Source organism: Lepisosteus platostomus, chromosome 1 (genome assembly GCF_059453375.1).
Source record: "Lepisosteus platostomus isolate fLepPlt1 chromosome 1, fLepPlt1.hap1, whole genome shotgun sequence".
Lineage (NCBI taxonomy): Eukaryota > Metazoa > Chordata > Actinopteri > Semionotiformes > Lepisosteidae > Lepisosteus > Lepisosteus platostomus.
The window spans coordinates 14,773,248-14,794,410 of NC_142611.1; the positions used below are offsets into that span (position 1 = coordinate 14,773,248).

General features: G+C 33.8%; 1 protein-coding gene across 2 annotated transcripts in view; it reads right to left on the minus strand.

Annotated features, from left to right (window-relative positions):
- LOC148677756 (glucosidase 2 subunit beta-like) overlaps positions 1–21,163 on the minus strand; it is a 219,366-nt gene that overhangs the window by 136,394 nt on the left and 61,809 nt on the right. Inside the window, exons 9-10 of one of the 2 annotated variants that reach the window (XM_088625431.1) lie at positions 19,312–19,398; positions 67–124 (exon numbers count right to left, since the gene is read on the minus strand). In XM_088625431.1, the coding sequence (XP_088481557.1) occupies positions 67–124; positions 19,312–19,398 (145 nt within the window). The remainder of the gene's footprint in view (positions 1–66; positions 125–19,311; positions 19,399–21,163) is intronic. The other variant, XM_088625442.1, reaches the window with a different exon arrangement.

Genomic DNA, 21,163 nt, shown 5'->3' on the forward strand with positions numbered 1-21,163 from the left:
TGAACATAAACCCCAGATAAACCGCAGAGGATCATCTGGTAAAGACTGCTTTTCATCTTGACTTACCATATATTGCAGCTTGGACAAGTGGGTCATTATCCAGTTTGGAAGGCCTGTCTTTGATCTAAAACCACAAAATAAAATACAACAAGGTCAAGATTATGTATGTTATGAGAAATTTTAATATAATATAGTTATAGTTTCCATATATCATATATACTAAATGTATAGATTAAGACCCAGAACACTCATAATATTTTTATACTACCTTATCAAAAACACATTATAGTAGTTGCTTAGGATGTAAAACAACAGTGCGACATCAAATTTAGATTTGTTCTTTATAAACAAAAATCTCACCGAAGGTAAAAAATTCATGGTAAAAAAAAGGTAAATCATTCATGGAAAATTTACATATTTCTGTTTCCTTTAATAACAATCAAATTTATATCATACTGAACATACAATCCTGAACACAGTGCGTTCACAACTATTAAGAATGTAGATTGTTCCCAGAAGGACTGTTCAAAACACAGCAAATAACCCTATAATTGTCAGGTTTAATGGGCTGAACTTCACTTTACAATATTTTATTTTCCAACAGATAAAGTTGCCTCTTAGTATTTTGCACTTGGCAACAAGTTATCCTAAAAAATATCAGTTGCACCCTTTTTAGTCATACACTATGTAAATACAGTATGATGTGTGATTATTACATAATGCATACATTATTATTATTATTATTATTATTATTATTATTATTATTATTATTATTATTATTAAAGGCTTGGTTGCAATAAAGTCAAGATTTGGGAAAAGGTACATAAATGCTGTATATCTAAAGGGAATCTGGCATCTCTAAAAACACATTTTGAAAAACGTCCCTAATAATATGTATGGAAATAGAGTGCAATCCAAAGTTCATACTCCAAAAGAAATTGGAACAAAAAATAAAACAGAAAGATTTACAGGTTGGATAATGCATCCTTCTGAAAAAAAAATCCTGTAATCTTTATAGCAGTGCACAGAGCAGTGCTTTGCACACAAATCTTTATAATTTACATCCATAAAACACAAGGGTCACATTTATTCATGCCTCCATGTAATCCTTTAAAAAATAAAAAACAAACAAATCTACAATAACTTTATAGTCATAGAAAAAATGACTTCAATTTTTTATTTTAGGTGTTTTTATTTTTTTCTTAAAGCTCTAAAAACATTTGGTGGGGTTTGTAATTGGTCCAAACTTCCTTATTCAACCCATTTACTTAAGTTATTCACATTTGTTTTATTGTTTACAAATGAAAAATACCCTCACCTATTACAGCTTTAGGGCGTTTTCATTTCGTTTAAAATTACCACCTATTCTTGATGCAAACTACCATGTAAAAAAGGCATAAGAAACATCCTGTAATGTTTACCAGTTCTGAGTACAGTCCAGCCTGTTCATTAAGAAAACAGATGCAAATAACCATTTATAATGAAACAGACCCATAAACACAAAACTGTCATTCTCCACAAAATGTATACCTGGAGAGGAGAAGATGGGATAGCCAACTGTGGTAAATAATTTTCTAAATTAATCAAAAGACATTAGTAAAACTAATTTAAAAGTAAATTGGTTTGTGGTGGGAGCTTGATTAAAATGCATTTTTTGAATAGTCTGAAAATCCCAATCTATATCACATGTCGAATAAAAGGGAGACACACAATGATTTTTCATTATTTGCAGGATAGAAAGTAAGAGAAAACATTAATACTGTAGGCTTATACACTAACAGTATATAATAGTATAGGCTTATAACATGTAAATTACCCAAATTACAAGAAATAGTAACTATGAATAGTTTACCTTGTACTGAATTATTAACATAAGTGGATTTGTTGCTGAGATTTCTTTCTTTAATTGGTGCTGACAGTTTGATTGTGAGTTTGGTGTGAATTAATACTTCCATACTGACGTCCACATATCCTACATGTATAACTATTTTTTTCTCAGTTTTCTTAAAATAGTTTTTTTTTGTTTTATTCTGCAACTCAGTCTAATTAGTTTAAGTTAAGTAAGGCAGGCAAAAGATTACAGGTGCAGCTGTTTAGCACTATTTTAATGCAGAAGAAGCATCTTTTCAACTACCATCTATTCCCAAACACTTTTTAAAGCAGTTAATGATAAGAAAGTTGAGCAACGCACTAACGCATATAAAAAAGAAACATTTAATCTTTTTAGGTATTTATCCAGTAGCTCTGCACAGATCATGCTTTAAATTAAGGTGGGAGATGAAAATAGAAAGCCATTCATTTGAAACTCTTCTACCCTGCCAGCAGGTTCTGCTGCTTAGATATTACAATAGCGCACCAGGGTATTCGCCCACTGAGAGCCAAGAACATTAAATGAAAAGTGAACATAAACTCAGAAGCATTAATTAATTGACAAGCAGATATTTTTCTAGTTTATAATTATCATCAAACAGACTTCATTCTGTTTCTATCCAATGCCATTACAAGAGGGGCTTATCTTTTAAATACAGGCCTAATCAAAATAAATGGAAAATGTCTTTGGGATTTAAAGGCTGCACTTAAATTTGAGAAGCAGATTCAATTTAAACATCTCCAGTGAGCTGTGGTCATCACATAAGGACAATGCAAAACGAGGTCGCCTCTAATGTACTGTGTATTCTGTTTGGAACAGAAACTTTTTCAGCCTCTTTTCATTGTATTGCTGGAAAGAAAACAAAATTCTGCAAATTGACAGTTAATGCAAACTGAAACAGTTGCACAGCAATAAGCAATGATTATTTTCATTAGGCTGACTTGCAGGGGTGTGGAGTTCATCAGCAATGGAAAGCTTTGCCAAAATAATAATTAATTGCATTTATATAGCCCTTTTCATCACAGAGCACTTTACATATAGGAGGACCCACTTCATCCACCACTAAATTGCATCACCCACCTGGGCTGTGCTGTGTGGCAGCTATTATGTAACTCCATAATAGCCTCTCTATACAGCAGATCAGACCGAAAGGTAAGAATTTAAATGCTATATTATTATTTATTGCCAGCAGCCATATCACTGTGCAACTCATAACTGGCAACCCTCTAAAGCTAAGCAGGTATGAGCCTGGTCAGTACCTGGATGGGAGACCTCTGGGGAAAAACTAAGGTTGTTGCTGGAAGAGATATTACAGGGGTCAGCATTGGGCGCTCACTATGAATTGGCTTCATCACTCTGTTCTCCTCCCCATTGATAGCTGGTGTGTGGTGACCGTACTGGTGTACTATGGCTGCTGTCACATCATCCAGGTGCATGCTACACATTGGTGGTGTTGGAGAGGAGTCCTCATTACTTGTAAAGTGCTTTGAGTGGAGTGTCCAGAAAAGCGCTATATAAGTGTTAGCAAATTTTTAATATATATTATCATATGAGTTGTAGGGTAATTTTAGGTGACCCATATTATTTAGACGAAGAGAGAAATTTCTGAGATCATTAATGATGAAGTATTCCAGATTTGGTTTGGCAGTTTATCCCGAGAACAAAACTTCCTACAGAATGAATGTCCCACACAGGGGCATTGGTTTGGAAATTCTAATCCGGGTGGAAGAGTGCCAACTACTGGTCAACAACACCAACAACCACTTACACCATCAAACTGTTTTTCCTTTTCTTGAAGGAAGGCTGACAGGACTGATTAGGCTTTGCTTAGCTTCAGAAATCTGACGGTATTAATCTATGAAGTAGTGATGTCGCTGCCAAATACAGAAGCACTTACCCACATATATGAATTACTGAGAAACTGAGAACATTTTATAGTTTATAGCTGCTTAAGAATTCATCATGAATATGAAAAAGTCTGAAATTTGATGGATTTAAAAAAATCATAGATCATGTTAACCCACAAATAATGTAATGATGAAAGACAGTTCATCCATTTTTAAGTAATGATTTAAAAGGGAGGGTGACCGGGGAATGATTTATTTTTCCTCAAAAATATTTAAACAGTACCTTGTAAAAAATCTTGAATTTTCAGCTGACTAGTATACTGTATATCATATTTACAATAGATAAGCACACGACAGTTAAAATTAGTTGGACAAATTAGAGTTACATAAAATTGATTAATTCAGCACAAAGCATCAATTTCTATAAAATAAATATTGATTACCTCAGACAAATATAACATAGAGGATGGTTTGCTGGCAGAGGTTTGCAAACTTTACATGTACTGTATTTACATTCATGAAATTATACTCTCTTCTTCTTGTACAGTACATACAGTACTGTACTTGGCAATTTGTCATTCAGCTCTTGCCATGCATTATTTCTAATTGTGCCCAATCAGTCTTAATAATCCCCCTGGGGTGTATTTCCAATGTGCTTTGTTGGTTTTCTTTTTCTTTTTTGCTCACTTGACACTTCAATGACAAGATGAGAACATCAGTTCCAAAGACTGTAGCTTTTGATTTGGAAAATAATTCCAGCTTAGCTTGTATTCAGCCCCACTACAATGCTTTAAAAAATCCTTCATCCACAAGCTATTTTGCTGAGGATATTACTTAACACGGAAGCATTTAATTGGGTGGAATGAAATCGGGGTATTTTGACATGAATACATTCAGCAAAACTTTCTCTGTGCTGCATTTCATTTTACCAGCAATATATTTTCATACTCTGTTTCATTCTTTGAGCCAGTTGTTTAAACTAATTATTTTGCCATTTTCTATGATTATTTTGCTTCTCAATATTCTACCCAAAAGATTATGTTTCACTGATCTTTATCTCAGAATCTTTAATGAATAATTATTTAGTTCTGCTTCAGTTTCTAAGCTGGTGCTGAATGTTGTGTGTAATTCAGTCACATTTGGCTAAATTGCTCCCTCTTTCCCCTGAGCTGAGAAAGACAAAATGAATTCTGGGAAAAAGAGATTGTACAAGAACAAAACTTTAAAAAGAAGAAAAAATCAAACTGTTAATTAAAAGTTAATTAAAACAAAGTAAAGAATTTCACATTTTGACTGATTAATTTGAAACAATTAAAATTCTATGCATGTGAATAGACTGCAATCTGCTTATATTTTTCTTACACTGGGTATCTTTACTCTAAAATATACAGTACTTGTGCTACTGATGTATAAGGCAATGCAATATCAACAGACATTTAGGAAATTTAAGATCACATTTAATGCAACTGCAATTTAGGATAGAGAAGGATAAATTTAAAAAAAAATAGCAGAATTGGAGAAAACCAACTGCCTTAAAAGTGCCATGACAGCAGGAGTATTTCAGGCAACATCAACAGCAAGTTACAGTACAGTATATCTGTACACTCCTACCTTAGTCATTAAAGAATTGTGACCACAAACATTTTGTTGCAGAGAGAGAAAATAAACAGTACATAATCCATGAGTGTATACCATAACTCTAATGAACATAATTTCTGACTTTTACACAAATATTTTTCCTTCAGTGTGCTGCAAAAATTGAAAGACATGCTCTTCTAATCTTGTCTCTCGGTCGTAAGCAGGAGGAATTAGAAAGCATTTTAATATTTTCAATCGTATAAATAATAACTGCTCTATGTATAATTTACTCTTATTTAATCTCTGTGAATGTAAGTGGATGTAATGTTTAAATATTGAAAAAACTATTTGATGATTTTCTAGAAGAAGCAAAACAATATCTAGGATCACATTTAGAAAGCAGTCCCAAGAAGCTCCATGAAAAGTATATGTCTGAGAATGCATCAGGTTCAGCATATTCTGTTTATAGCTAAAGAGAAGTTGTTTTTTAATTATCTGTTCATTGTCCTGCTCCAAAATCAACAGGGCTTTGACACACCCTGGAGTGAAAAAAACAACATATGCTTCTCTGTGATAAACTGCCTCAAGTCCTTCTCTTAGACTCCTCCAACAACTCACTTGTCCAAAATGCACAAGTTTCAGTCTGACCTGTTGCTCGGTCGGTCCGATACTCTCCCTTCCCTCCCTTCCACAGGTGGGGTTTGCGAAGAGAAGAGACAACTCATAATCGGGACAAAGAAAACCTCAAATTCCTGTTTTTTTTAACTCTCACCTGACCGAATGTCTTACACCAACAGGTCTAGTGCCTGATGAGTTTGAAAACAATAATCACTATCTTACAAGCTCTTGATTTTAGGGTAAGTTGGAGAAATGTCCCTTATAGGGCAATAAGTTCTACTGTATATGGCCATATATGGAAGAAAAAAAAATGTGAAGATTACATTGAAATATTTTTCCTAAATGTAATTACAGCCCAAAAGTACAGCCATGACATCAAAAAGCGCCTACATTGTGTGGGAATCCTAGGCCTAACCCTAGCTATGGATATTGCATAGGTCATGGTTAGGGTTAAGTCTTTTTTCAAAGAGTGTCCATAATCTTCCACTGATCTGACAGCAAAATATGCTGCATTAAATCATGATATTTATATGAAACCACCTCACCAAACCAAACAGAATATATCACTAATGGTAAGTCTAATTAAAAGAAGAACTCTGTTATGGGAAATTTCATGTTGAATGATGTTCTCAAAGAGCATAATTTCAGGCTGAACTAGGCTAAGAGTCTAGAATACTCAAACAGCTTTGGCTTCATTTGTTAATGTGTCTGTGCATTCAGTGCAAATGCATGAGTTTGAAAACATACAGTATATCCAAGAAAAAAAATGTGAAGAGAACTTTAAAATATCACTTTACCTAAATTCCACTTCTGTCCTAAAACACAGCCATGCCATCAAACATTCTCTATGTTTTCTAATTATACTAACCCTAATTCTAGCTAAGGGTTTGGGCAGTTAGGATTAGGGTTCAGATTTTCTTCAATGCAATATAACAATCATTTAAGCAGAAAATAAAACTCAGGGCATCAAAATATTAGTCTGAAAAGACTTAGCAGCCTTGCCACACCAAACTAAATGTATAAACTGTAGTACAATTTCATTTTTTGACAAGTATTCTGTTATTGGAAATTTTGAGTGGAATAGTATTCTACATGAGCATGGTAACAGCGTTCAATAAGTTAAGAACCTGGAAAACCCAATACATTTTAGCTACAACTGTTAAAATGCCAGTGCATTCAATGCCAAATGCAACAGACTGAGAAATTTAACCACTTTCTTTCAAACTTTTGTGTTTTGGGGATTTAGACAACATTCTCATATAGAGCAATGCAGTTCATAGAGACATATATGCAGAAAAAAAAGTGCAGAGAACATTAAAATATCACTTTTCATAAATTTCACTTCTGTCCTAAAACACAGCCATGCCATCAAACGTCCTCTATGTTTTCTAATAATACTAACCCTAACCCTAGCTAAGGGTTTGGGTAGTTAGGGTTAGGGATCAGATTTTCTTCAATGCAACCTAACACTCATTTAAGCAGAAAATAAAACTCAGGGCATCAAAATATTAGTCTGAAAAGACTTAGCAGCCTTGCCACACCAAACTAAATGTATAAACTGTAGTACAATTTCATTTTTTGACAAGTATTCTGTTATTGGAAATTTTGAGTGGAATAGTATTCTACATGAGCATGGTAACAGCGTTCAATAAGTTAAGAACCTGGAAAACCCAATACATTTTAGCTACAACTGTTAAAATGCCAGTGCATTCAATGCCAAATGCAACAGACTGAGACATTTAACCACTTTCTTTCAAACTTTTGTGTTTTGGGGATTTAGACAACATTCTCATATAGAGCAATGCAGTACATAGAGACATATATGCAGAAAAAAAAGTGCAGAGAACATTAAAATATCACTTTTCATAAATTTCACTTCTGTCCTAAAACACAGCCATGCCATCAAACGTCCTCTATGTTTTCTAATAATACTAACCCTAACCCTAGCTAAGGGTTTGGGTAGTTAGGGTTAGGGATCAGATTTTCTTCAATGCAACCTAACACTCATTTAAGCAGAAAATAAAACTCAGGGCATCAAAATATTAGTCTGAAAAGACTTAGCAGCCTTGCCACACCAAACTAAATGTATAAACTGTAGTACAATTTCATTTTTTGACAAGTATTCTGTTATTGGAAATTTTGAGTGGAATAGTATTCTACATGAGCATGGTAACAGCGTTCAATAGGTTAAGAACCTGGAAAACCCAATACATTTTAGCTACAACTGTTAAAATGCCAGTGCATTCAATGCCAAATGCAACAGACTGAGACATTTAACCACTTTCTTTCAAACTTTTGTGTTTTGGGGATTTAGACAACATTCTCATATAGAGCAATGCAGTACATAGAGACATATAAGCAGAAAAAAAAGTGCAGAGACCATTAAAATATCACTTTTCCTAAATTTCACTTCTGTCCTAAAACATAGCCATGCCATCAAACATTCTCTATGTTTTCTAATTATACTAACCCTAACTCTAGCTAAGGGTTTGGGCAGTTAGGGTTAGGGTTCAGATTTTCTTCAATGCAACCTAACACTCATTTAAGCAGAAAATAGAACTCAGGGCATCAAAATATTAGTCTGAAAAGACTTAGCAGCCTTCCCACACCAAAAAAAATGTTTCAACTGTGGTACAATTTCATTTTTTGACAAGTATTCTGTTATTGGAAATTTTGTGTGGAATGGTATTCTCCATGAGCATGGAACCAGCGTTCAATAGGTTAATAGTCCGGAAAATCCAATAAATTGTAGCTACAACTGTTAAAATGCAAGTGCATTTAATGAGAAATGCAACAGATTGAGACTTTTAACCACTTTCTTTCAAACTCTTGCATTTTGGGGATTTAGACAACATTGCCATATAGAGCAATGCAGTTCATAGAGACATATATGCAAAAAAAAAGTGCAGAGAACATTAAAATACCACTTTTCCTAAATTTCACTTCTGTCCTAAAACACAGCCATGCCATCAAACATTCTCTATGTTTTCTAATAATACTAACCCTAACCCTAGCTAAGCAATGCAGTACATAGAGACATATCTGCAAAAAAAAGTGCAGAGAAATTTTGTGTGGAATGGTACTCTCCATGAGCATGGAATCAGCGTTAAATAGGTTAAGAGTCTGGTAAACCCAATACATTGTAGCTACAACTGTTAAAATGCCAGTGCATTCAATGCCAAATGCAAGAGGTTAAACCGTTTAATCACTTTCTTTCAAACTTTTGCTTTACAGGGATTTAGACAACATCCCCACTTGGGGCAATGCAGTACTGTAATCACTCTTTTTTTTTACTGCTATTAGGGTAAACTGAATAAAAGTCCCTAACAGGACAATGAGCTCTACTGTATATGGCAATAATTTCATGTTGAATGGTCTTTTCAATGAGCATGGCTTCAGTCTTAACTAGGGTTAGAGTCTGGGATACTCTAACAGCTTTGGCTTCATTTAATAATGTACCTGTGCATTCAATGCAAATATATGAGTCTGAAAACAATCACTCTTTTTGAAGCTTTTGCTTTTAGGGCAAGTTGGAGAATAGTTCATTATAGGACAATGAGCTCTACTGTATATGGCCATACATGGAAGAAAAAAATGTGAAGATAACACTGAAATATTACTTTTCCTAAGTGTAATTCCTGCCCGAAAATACAGCCATGACATCAAAAAGTGCCTACGTTTTGTGGGAATCCTAGACCTAACCCTAGCTATGGATATTGCATAGGTTAGGGTTAGGGTAAGACTTTCTTTAAAGAGTGTCCATAATCTTCCACTGATCTGAGAGCAAAATATGCTGCACTGAATTGTGATATTAGTCTGAAACCACCTCACCAAACCAAACAGAATGAATCACTAATGGTAAAAGTCTCTTTTTAAGAAGAACTCTGTTATGGGAAATTTCATGTTGAATGGTGTTCTCATTGAGCATGGTTTCAGGCTTAACTAGGCTAAAAGTCTGGGATACTCAAACAGCTTTGACTTCATTTGTTAATATAACTGTGCATTCAATGCAAATCCAAGAGTCTGAAACCTATAATCACTGTTTTTGAAGCTTTTACTTTTAGGGCAAGTTGGAGAATAGTCCATTATAGGACAATTAACTCTACTGTACATGGCCATACATGGAAGAAAAAAATGTGAAGATTACAATGAAATATCACTTTTCCTAAATGTAATTCCTGCCTGAAAATACCATGACATCAAAAAGTGCCTACGTTTTGTGGAAATCCTAGCCCTAACCCTAGCTATGGATATTGCATAGGTTAGGGTTATGGTTAAGACTTTCTTCAAAGAGTGTCCATAATCTTCCACTGATCTGAGTGGAAAGTATACTGCACTGAATCAAGATAGTAGTCTAAAACTACCTCACCAAACCAAACTTAGTGCACAACTGAGTGAGTGTCGCCAAGCATGGGATGGGTTTAGTCAGCCAGGGCTTTCTAGGGTTTCACTGATGCAGTGACCTCTTGTGGTCTCAGTGAGGGACAGCTGTCCTCCAATTGGAGCTCAAACCTCAGGTATTACCTGTGTTACCTGTGATGTGTTAACTGGTGAGTGACTACACCTCTTCATTCTCCTTCGCGCAGTCATGGTCACAGGCATGAGTGGGTAAAACAAAAATAACTGGCAATTCCGCATATAAAAAAATGCTCTCCACAATAAAAAATGAACATACAGTATTTCCTTGCGTAGGTTGTTTTTAATTCTTTGATTCCTCTTTCTTCCTCCTTTAGGGTATTCAAATAGATTGTATAATATTTGACATTGATAAGGGAAGAGAAATAACTGCATTTTAGACTCTCCAGGATGAAAGCAACAGGATGAAAGATTTTCAGCTCTGCCAAACTTTGAAGTCCGCTTGCAGAAAGTCTGGTCTCTCCATGTAAACTTTAAGACTTGATTTCTACTAGCACCCCCCTTAGATACTATACTGTATATTGCATTTTAATCCTATAATTATGTACTTAATTACAATGTGGCATTTATTAGATAGGTTCACAGAATGTCAGATAATGTGGCATTTCTGTTTTCTATAATTATGAACTGCTTACAGGCAATTCCCTTTTCCTCTCTACTTAGAAAAAACAGGCTTTATATTCTAGCAGATATTTAAATGACAATGGTCTCCATTTGTTCCCGGATCTGTCAGTTTAATAGAAACTGCCTGGCTCCTCTTTCTTTTAACTTACATCTCGATCTGCAGTGCATGCCTATGTCATACCATTGGGACTTAGGTTTTTACACAACCTGTGCATAACCTGTTGGATTTCTTCCTCTGTTTATACTATCCTATTCATCAAATGATTCACTTCATTTTTCTTCATAGAGCATCCTCAACACATCATTGATGCCATCATATGAAACGTTTTCCTAATCCATTATATATAATATCGGTATATACGGTACATTAAAACACATTAAATCAGAATTTATTTTATGTTTATTTACGCTTTGTAATGCCCGAGTGAAAAACAAATGCTCCAACATTTTGGAAAGTAAAAAATGTTATAAATTAAAACCTAGAAAAATGGGTAAGATACATGTACACCCTTCTGAGTTACTACTTTGTGGAAGCACCGTTTGCTTGAATAACAGCCATAATTTTTTACCAATGTAGCAAGCTACTGACTGTCTTTTACTAAACTCACTTTGACAGATTCAATTTCTCAGTTAAATACACTTAAAATCTGTAAATTACAAAACAAGGTGTGCTGTGTATTACCCAATCTTCCTCAACATTTCTGCCACTTAGAGCTTTGCCTCATCAGTCACTCAAGCAGAATTAAGAGGTGTTGCAGATCACTTATTTAATTTTTAGCTCACATTTAGTCAACAGGAATGTGTATATGGTTGTTTAACAAGACATTCCAACAATATTATTTTCAAAATATCTGTGATGTGGTGTATAATAATTACAACTTCAACATTTAAAATAATTATTATTGATGAAGGAGGTAAACAAGCTTTGAGAAATTGGAAAATTGAAATTTAACTGGCTCTCCCTATCACACTCATCATTGTGGTCTGTTACCTGATTGACTGGCCCTATCTGCATATTAGATAAATGCTTCAGTGGTTTAGGTTAATTGTCATATATTTAACTAAGAAAACTTCCTGTCTTCATTATTTATTGTATGTCTTTATACCTTATACAATTTATAGTAATATGTATCACTTTTACCAAATTGAACCTCAAAAGTGCAACTACTCACAGTAAGTTTCAATAAGACAAATCCATACACCTCTGTATTTTTAAGGCATTTTCAGTTGTGTTTCAATCTTTTGCGGTTTTGTTAAGTTATATTATTTACATTGCATTGACGATTTTTTTCTTTCCCTGCTTTGTTTTTTCTAGTCAGCAAAGGTGTATAGTACAGTACGTCTCTTGACCATGTCATCACTATAAACAAGAATTTGCTCTCAGAAGACTTAAAAAGAGTAAAAGGAGGTGGTAAGACAATGAAACATTAGCTCTCTATTGAGCTGAAAACAGTTATTACTGTCCTGAATGAATAACCCATTATGGATGTTACATCATAATCATACAGACAGTGCCATGGTACAGTATGTTACAGCCTGAGAGCTGCCTTCTTTTCCAAGGAAGTCTCCTAGAAATGTTTCATCCTTTGGGATAACACAATTTTAAAACATTTTCAAAAAAGTAAAAAATAAATTTAGCAAAATAACACACTGGACTAACAAAAGAATACTCAAACAGATGTTAATAATATTTTTGCCGTCAAGTTACACGGTTGTGCTCACTGTTACACAGAGTACTTTGCATTTTTGTTAGGCATATCCCTTTGTTTGAATATACTGACTCAAAATTTAAAAAAGAGCCACACTGGCTAAAGTCATGGACGGAGACATAGCAAATTATATTGAATACACATAAGGTAAAACAAAAAAGTACAGTATGCATGCTGGTAATAAGCAGGATATTATTCACTGGGAAAATTGTAAAGCGCATCTTTTTCAAAATTCAGGCAGAAATGCACTGAACAAATAAGAAACTTGCTTAAGAGTTAAGGGCTTACAATATGAATCCAAAAGTCTTATATTACAGAGTTTACTTCTGGACAGCACTTTCTAAACTTAAGAATAATCATACAACATGGCACATACTGTATAACATACTACAGTAGTATCATAAGGGTTTCTCTGTACTGTACAATTCACAACATTGTATACATAAAATACCTAAACACAGCTGAAATGTTGAGACACAAATATTGGGCCATATATGATAAGGTACACTGTATTCATAGGCTTATCATTAAATGAGGTGTGCCTTTTACATAAGGATTATTTGTGGATGAAATGCCTCAAGGCATTTACCTTGTTAACTATACAGTACATTACCAAGCCTGCACAATGATGACAGAGACATGCAATGTTCTGTGTACAGTATCTAAAATTCTTTCAGCTACGGCATTTTTTCTTGGATAAGACCTCTTCAGAAATAGGTGCACATATGCTAGGACTTACTTTACATTTCCTTGTGTTATTTATAGCACAAATGTAATGCATTCTGTAATATTTAAGGACCAAAGGAAGAAATAATACATCTATTATAAATGAACTAATATAAACAGAGTTTCATGCTCCACATACAGTATGTACCTGCATACAGTATATACTGTAGAACTGTTGCTTTAAATGCAACATATGCACGCAAAAAGGGACTCTTCTATTTGGTCTTCAACTGATCTGTCACAACAGAATTATGTATAATGCATGTCTTTGTAATAGAGATAAGCTTAGAAAAAGACAGTACTACCGGGCAAATACATACAGACTAAAAGTAAGGAGAAACATAATGAATTACATTATGTATTACATATCTCAAAATGTGCCTTAGATGCTCTTTGAAATCACATCACTTATGCCAAGCAATCTTTGTAAAACAACAAAGAGAACCCTGGAACACACATGCATACTGTACCACATGAATACATTAATGAAAATACACATCCAGATTTAAAAAAAATGACAGTAAAATGACCACTGTTTCTGTGTATATTTGGCTTCTTATATCAATCTATACTATATTTCATTACCTTACTATGCTCATTCAGTTTTATCACTATTGCTCAGATATATTTATATCCATCAATTTTCATACTACTTTTGCCAGTACATGGTCGCTGGAGAGCTAGAGCCTATCCCACCAAGCAATGTGTACAAGGCAGGGTACACCCTGGATGGGATGCCTGTCCATCACTGGGCGAACACTGACATAGATACACACACACAATCACACCGGGCCAAACTTACCATAAGCCAACTACCAGTATATCTTTGGAATGTGGGAGGAAACTGGAGAGCTCGCAGGACACGCAAACACGAGGACACGCAAACACGTGGAGAACATACAAACTTCATGCAGATAGCACCCCAGGAACTGAACTCAGTGCTGCAAGGCAGGAATGCTACCCACTGTGCCACCATGCTGTCCATCTATATGTAATAAAAATACAGGCATTTATTTACTTAAAAATTGTGTACTGTGTCTATAACATGCAGATATTCTTTATCATACAGTATGTTGTAGATGCACAGATCTTTAATGCATGTGTATGTTTTGAAAGAAATGTGGTTTCAGTGAATAAAGTATTTACTGTAAAAAAAACTAAAAGGTATCCACATATTCTTTTTTATTTTGGAATTAATGAAACTAAGTATAATAGCATTAACTCTTCAAATACAAATGGAGCACCCCTTATTCAGTTACATGCTTTTAAAAATTCATAGTTACTTTCAGTGTCCATAAGATTCTCAGGATGATCTTGCATTTAGCAATCTAAAGAAGTACCTCTTCAAGACACAGTTGAATTGATCCAATTGTGTGTCTGCTCTGCTGGCTGTTCAAAGATAATAAATGAATAATAAATTGTCAAAATGGTCTCCAGAGGAAAGGTTGAGAACATTTTTATGATAGTGTGGGTATGCTTCACAGCATTACACAAATGAAAAAATGAAGACAAAAAAATAATACAAAGCCACATTTTCTGTAAACTGTCCCAGCGATCTGCATGATATCATGGTGAGCCTACAGCACACTCCTGTAATAGCATAGCATATATACAATCTTATATCCTGGATAGACTCCTGTACAGTGTGACATCCAGGATATTAAACTAGACTGTGGCTGGCTCAATTACAGTAACAGGTCACAGACAGCTCTGGAATTTTCTTCCTTTATTTAAACTTTATTTGCTTGCTTTTTGTCTACTGTAAATAGTCGTTTGACTCCCCACCACCATCAAGCCAATGCAATCAGTGATTTTTCCCCTTAAAATCTTTGTCAGCCACTCTAATTTATGTATAAAACTCACAATTCTTCAAATCATAAAGAAAAGAACAAATGTTTCTTCCCTAAAGGCTCTTTTTTTGAGAAAAGTGTCACAAATAGATCCTTAAATTCATGCCAGATTCAACCAACACTGTTATCTTTTTGCTATTAATATAGAATATCCATTGTGCATTTATGCTTATATACAGAATACTATATTAATCTTTGTTGACTAAACATCAGTTTATTTTCACAGACGTTACAGGCTTTGAATCTCATTGCTGTAAGATATCTTCCTACACTTCACTGAAACCCACATGGATTTCTAAGAGGATGCCTCTTATTACTGCATTGGTTTCAAAGGGGCAAATGGTTAATATGTAATCCCAAAGCCTTTACGCTGGCAGTGCAATACATGTGGGTGGATGGTGGTACAGTGTCAGCTTCCATCTGTCATAACCCATTACGTGCTTTTATCAGAGCTGGAAGACTGAAACCAAGTTAATGTACACAATGCAATATTTATCAAACTTCTCTGAGACATATTTTTCTCTAAAAAATTAAAAAGCTTTGGGTTATTATTATTTCAACTCGTGTATTTTTAGTGTACTGTTAATGGTTCTTGCAGGAGTATTACATTAATTTAAATATCACTGTTCCAAAGCATTCCTTGTACAGCATGTATTTGATTGAAAGCTCTAAGAACAAATGGAACCATTTCCACTGTTTTGCAATCTTAGATTCAAACATCCAACAAAACACTATCTAAGGGAAGCACCTGACTGACACATTTCATAAGTCATGTTTAAAACTCTTTAAATTGGGCTAACATACAGTAATGTTTTCACTGCCCACGCCCCAACCCCGGTATCTTGTGGTAGGTGACATGAAATATGTGCAGATGGTTGATTTAAAAGCATTTTTTCATATTTCTCTTAATCTATGAAGCCTTCAAGAAAGGTATGACATTTTTATTTCCTAAAATTAATGTTTTCTACTCTGACAAACATGTGGTTGGTACCACCATAGTCCTCAATTGAGACCTTCTAAAGTCTCTATTCCCTGTTCTTCATATTGGATTTAAAGATGAAGTAGGCAAGAATGTTTAAAATTTCAAAACAATATCACAATGGATGGTGGATATGTGGAGAATATTCTTACAAGAAATAGTACATTATAAAGGTTAAAGAAAAATATATTTTTGCTAATGGATATTATACACAAAATAAAAGGATATCTAATAAGATTAGATTTTTTTTTTTACTTCTGACACTATTTCTCTCACATTCAACAGATTTAGTAGATGGCAAACCATTTATCTGAATCCTAATGTACTGTATACAGCTTTCTCTTAATTATAAGAATGCACCACACACATTTCAGGCTATTAACAATTTGCTTGTGTAATATTTCCTGCAGCTCCCTTGCTTCCCTAAATTATAAACTAGACTAGAATAAATCTGGTTCTTTCTCATGTAGCTGTAGTAATGGAGAATGCATTTAATTTTGCCGTGTTTCAGTCAGGATATCTGAAATTACATACAGAAATCCTCACCAATAAAGCAAATCTACAAAAACACATAGTTTAGAGTCACATACAAAATACATAAATTAGTCAATATTTTACCATGTTATTCTTGTTTAAAGGTGTAAAAGAATAAACAGTAACTGCAAATATTCTGTAACTGCAGCATGGCTTAAGCAAACTTTGCTATTAGTGTGTAAATGTTTTATTGCAATATGAAACAGGATGTGTATTGAGATGTATTTTTCTTATTCATACTGTATTAAGATTTATATATACATTTTTATTTTTTCTTACTTATATAAAGCCTTAACAACTTTATTGCTTTATATGCAGTTAATTGTTCCTGCCTTACTGCTATGACATTTATACTTGGGACGGATATGGATCGTATACAAAATTTGTGTTCTCTGAGCCATTAGGCATTTATCATGAACAGTGTTCACAACTTTGTTAACATTAAGCAAAGTAATGATGCTGTAGTCACAACACTGTGTGACAACACTTAAACACTCAGTAGATCCAAGAGATCTCTACTGCACCACAAGCCACGAACACTGCACACAACTCAACTTCACTAACTGCACACTGAATGGGGAATCCTGGTATGAGTTAACTGATCACATGAACCAAATTCATTACAGAAAAGCCTAATAAGTAAGAGTCACCCTTAATTAGACGGGCGAGGTAACAGTGTTTCTTATAAATGCTTGACTTTTATTCGAAGAAAAGAAAGTAGCTCATTATTAATGAAACCACCTTACATGAGTATTTTTCTCCTTATTACCCTTCAGTACGAAGGGGGGAAATTCACATGAATTCTACATGGTAAAGGGCATGTATGTGTACTATTATTACCAGTATGCAAATATATTATTAATAATAATGAGAAGAATTTGTTATAAAGTGTTCCATACAAAAGGTTCCAAATATTCACTAAGCTGTATCTGGCACTGTAGTTAAATATTCTGATTACTGTAACTATGCCATAAGAGGAAAACCAGGTAATAATTGGGTTTTATTAGGGTCATATGGGCCCCATGAGTCATCACTAATGTTTACTTTTAGAACCAAGAGGACTAAGGAATACTGTACATTGTACAAAAAAAGCACAGGGAGGGAACTGTTATAAGCTGCAGTCACAGTTGCTAGAAACACAATTAATTGCAGGCCCACACAGTTGTTTAGAGTCTCAGTAAAAAGGTCACTCCTGCCATTATTTTCAGCAAGTTTTGATTCATGACTCTAAACTCCTTAACTGTGAACCTAGTTATAAAGGCTGCAGAGTTTTTTATTATATTCTAAATATATTTTAACACAAAATAAATCAACATCTATTGTCTTGGAAGCACACTTGGAGTTTTAACATCTCATGCACTTCACACCAAGGAGCTGAAAAACATTAGCTTTAATTTAAGGGCTTGTGAAATATAGTGATTTGCATAAGTATTGATGCCCTGTATCCAAAATGTCTTTATTCAATAATTATTGTTTGCTAAACTACATTATTGTGGTAAATAGTAATTTAGCAAATAATTCTAAGTTTATACAGTAGAACAATGAACTGTGCCATAGCTTTCATGCCTGAGTGAATTAACCGATTAAAGACCGTGTTCAATTACTTATGTCAACATTTATTGTAGATACTGTACATTGTGGATCCCTATATTGTAGATAGGGATGTCTAGACAGCACACATTTTTTTCATGTTAAATTTAGTTTAGGATTCCCGTAAAAGATTAACTATTAAAGAAAATCATGTTATAAAGTGCTGGACATGTTGTAAAATTAACATTGCTTCTCTAGTATGTATTGCATTCCTCTGCAACATTTTTTGCATTTCTTAGGAGAACACTTTTTTAGGAGAACACTAGGAGAAACCATTTGCAGGTCAAATTCTAAGTGCTTGACAAATACATGTAACAGCATTATATACAGTAGTATGATTCACATGTAGAATGGACTTGGTGAAAAATGAAAGATGACCATCCTTTTTACAGTGTGTTTTAGTTTTCTGAATGACAGAGATGTAGCATAATTGTATAGAAGATAAAAAGGAATAGACTGTAACACAAAAATTCAAGACTGGGCAAACATCTTGTGAATGACATTTAATGTGTAAGTGCAGAGTGTAGCATGTAGCAAAAATGCAAGATGTGGGAAATACCAAATTTTAAGAAATTACTTATGAAAAAATCTTCAAAATATTTGTAAAGTTCCAAAATGATTCACATCTTCTAGATGTGTTGAAGTGATTAAAAAAAAAACATTGTAGGTAAGGTAAGTAGATATGGTGGTATTTAATAGGTAAATAAACTGATAATTTTAGTGAGCACCAATATTTTCTCTGATAGAAACTGAAGATTTTAACAGCTGTTTTATTTGATTTTTTACATAATTTACACCAGATAACTGGTAAACATAAAATATAAAAGAAATGTAACACCTTTCCAATAAGCCAGTGCAATATTTAACACAGCAAGGGAAATAAAGAACTTGAGATAATTAATTAGCTTATTGTAAGATGGCCAAATCTGAATGATGCGCTAACAGAACAGGATGAAAACAGTGACCTTACCTTTATTTTATCATTACTCTTCATTCTACTGAACAGTGTCTCCTGGAAGCTAGCAAAGTCTACCTGGTCGGAGCCTCCCAGCAGATCCTGCACAGGAGAAACCTCATTAAAAAGGAAAATTATTTGGAATGCTATTGCTTAATGTACAGCACAACACCAAACTTTGGGAAGATGAAAACAGAATTTATAGCATTTTATAAAATTAAATTTGTAATTATTTCATTATTTTGAATAAGCCTATACAAAACATATATAGTAAATGTAATCCTTTGCTTAAGCAGATGTCAATTTTAAAAATTCTCTCATTTACAATGATAATATGGACAAGACCCATTTATACAGCAAGACATTTGCTTGAGTGATCTGAGCAAATTAGATCAAATGTACTTTACAGCAACAGCAAGATCCCATCTAGGGTAAAAAATTAAAAATCTCCAGTCCGGAGCCTGCAGCCCTAACTACTGTACTACACCACATACCAAAAATGGTAGAAAAGAGAAATAATGGCTGTTGTTAAAACATGTCAAATACTACTTATAAATATACAGTATTAAAGCAATTGTACTGCATTCAATTGCAGGATATATAGTCAAGAAAGAAGAGCCAATTAGAAAAGAGAAGCTGCACTGCAATAAACACGGACAGAATTTACAAGAAATGGGATTTTGTGACCTGGAAAATAGAAAAAAAACCCAAAGTTTTATTCATATTACCTACTTTTTCATTTTAATTTTTTAGTTGGTGCCAGTCTTATTTGTGTTTGTTTCTCTGTAGTTTATTTTGTTTAGATTCGTATTATTCTGGGTAATTAATTGTTTTGCAAAAAATGCTTCTGAGAAGAGTTTATTGAGAAGACATATACTGGGGAAACCAATTAGCATTTTAAAGTGGTTCAAAGCCAATTGCTGAGGCAAACAAGCAGTGATATACTCTCCACCTCACATTATTTTCCCTGCGGGCAAACTGCCCACGCCAAAGTAAATGATTCAGCAATTTGCCCATAATTTGTCCACAGTGCAAACCAGGAAGGTATAAAACATGTGTATTTGTGGGTTTTTTTAAAGAAGAGGTAAGTAATAACATCAGCAGAAAACAAAAGTAGAGTAGTCTCCAAATGTATTCATACCTTTGATGAACTGTAACTAAAAATAGATTTAGCATTAAAATCCAAGTGTGCGTTCAGTTTCTAGTCCTTTACTATGCAAACTAATCAAAAATCAAAGGCTTATTAACTTCCAATACAGGAATTGTGAACAGGGCATCTGATAAAAAATGATTTCTAAATACATGACTTTCATATTTACTCATACTCCAGCTCATTTTTTTAACTCTCTTTTGGCTTTGGGAACCTTGAGGATGTGCTTCCTGAAATTATTAATTCATTCTTGTACGTCTTGTATACTTCTTAGACTTTTTCTATAAAGAAATAGAGGATTAAATTTACAGCATTTATTTACAGTTGTAATGTTTAACAGTTTTAATTCAAGCTAAAACATTATATATTCAGAAATGTGTCATTGTTTTACAATTGTACAGCTGATATAATCATTGATTTATTATCCATTTACTGTATATCACATTCAGTTGGTAACCTGCATTTTATTTTGCTGGAGAAATGTGAATTACATTTTATCAACAGTATAAATGTGGTGGTAGCTGCATATAAGAATGCTGAAAGACAAAAAATGTGGAAAATTAGTGTATGATCCAAGTATCACTAATTAAACGCAAAGAAAAAAGACACAAACCAGATACTGCACATTATTTTTTAATTACAGAGGTATACTAAAATAATAAGATATTTTTGTTGATGGTAGAGACATAAAATGCAATAAATACTGTTGAAGCAAAA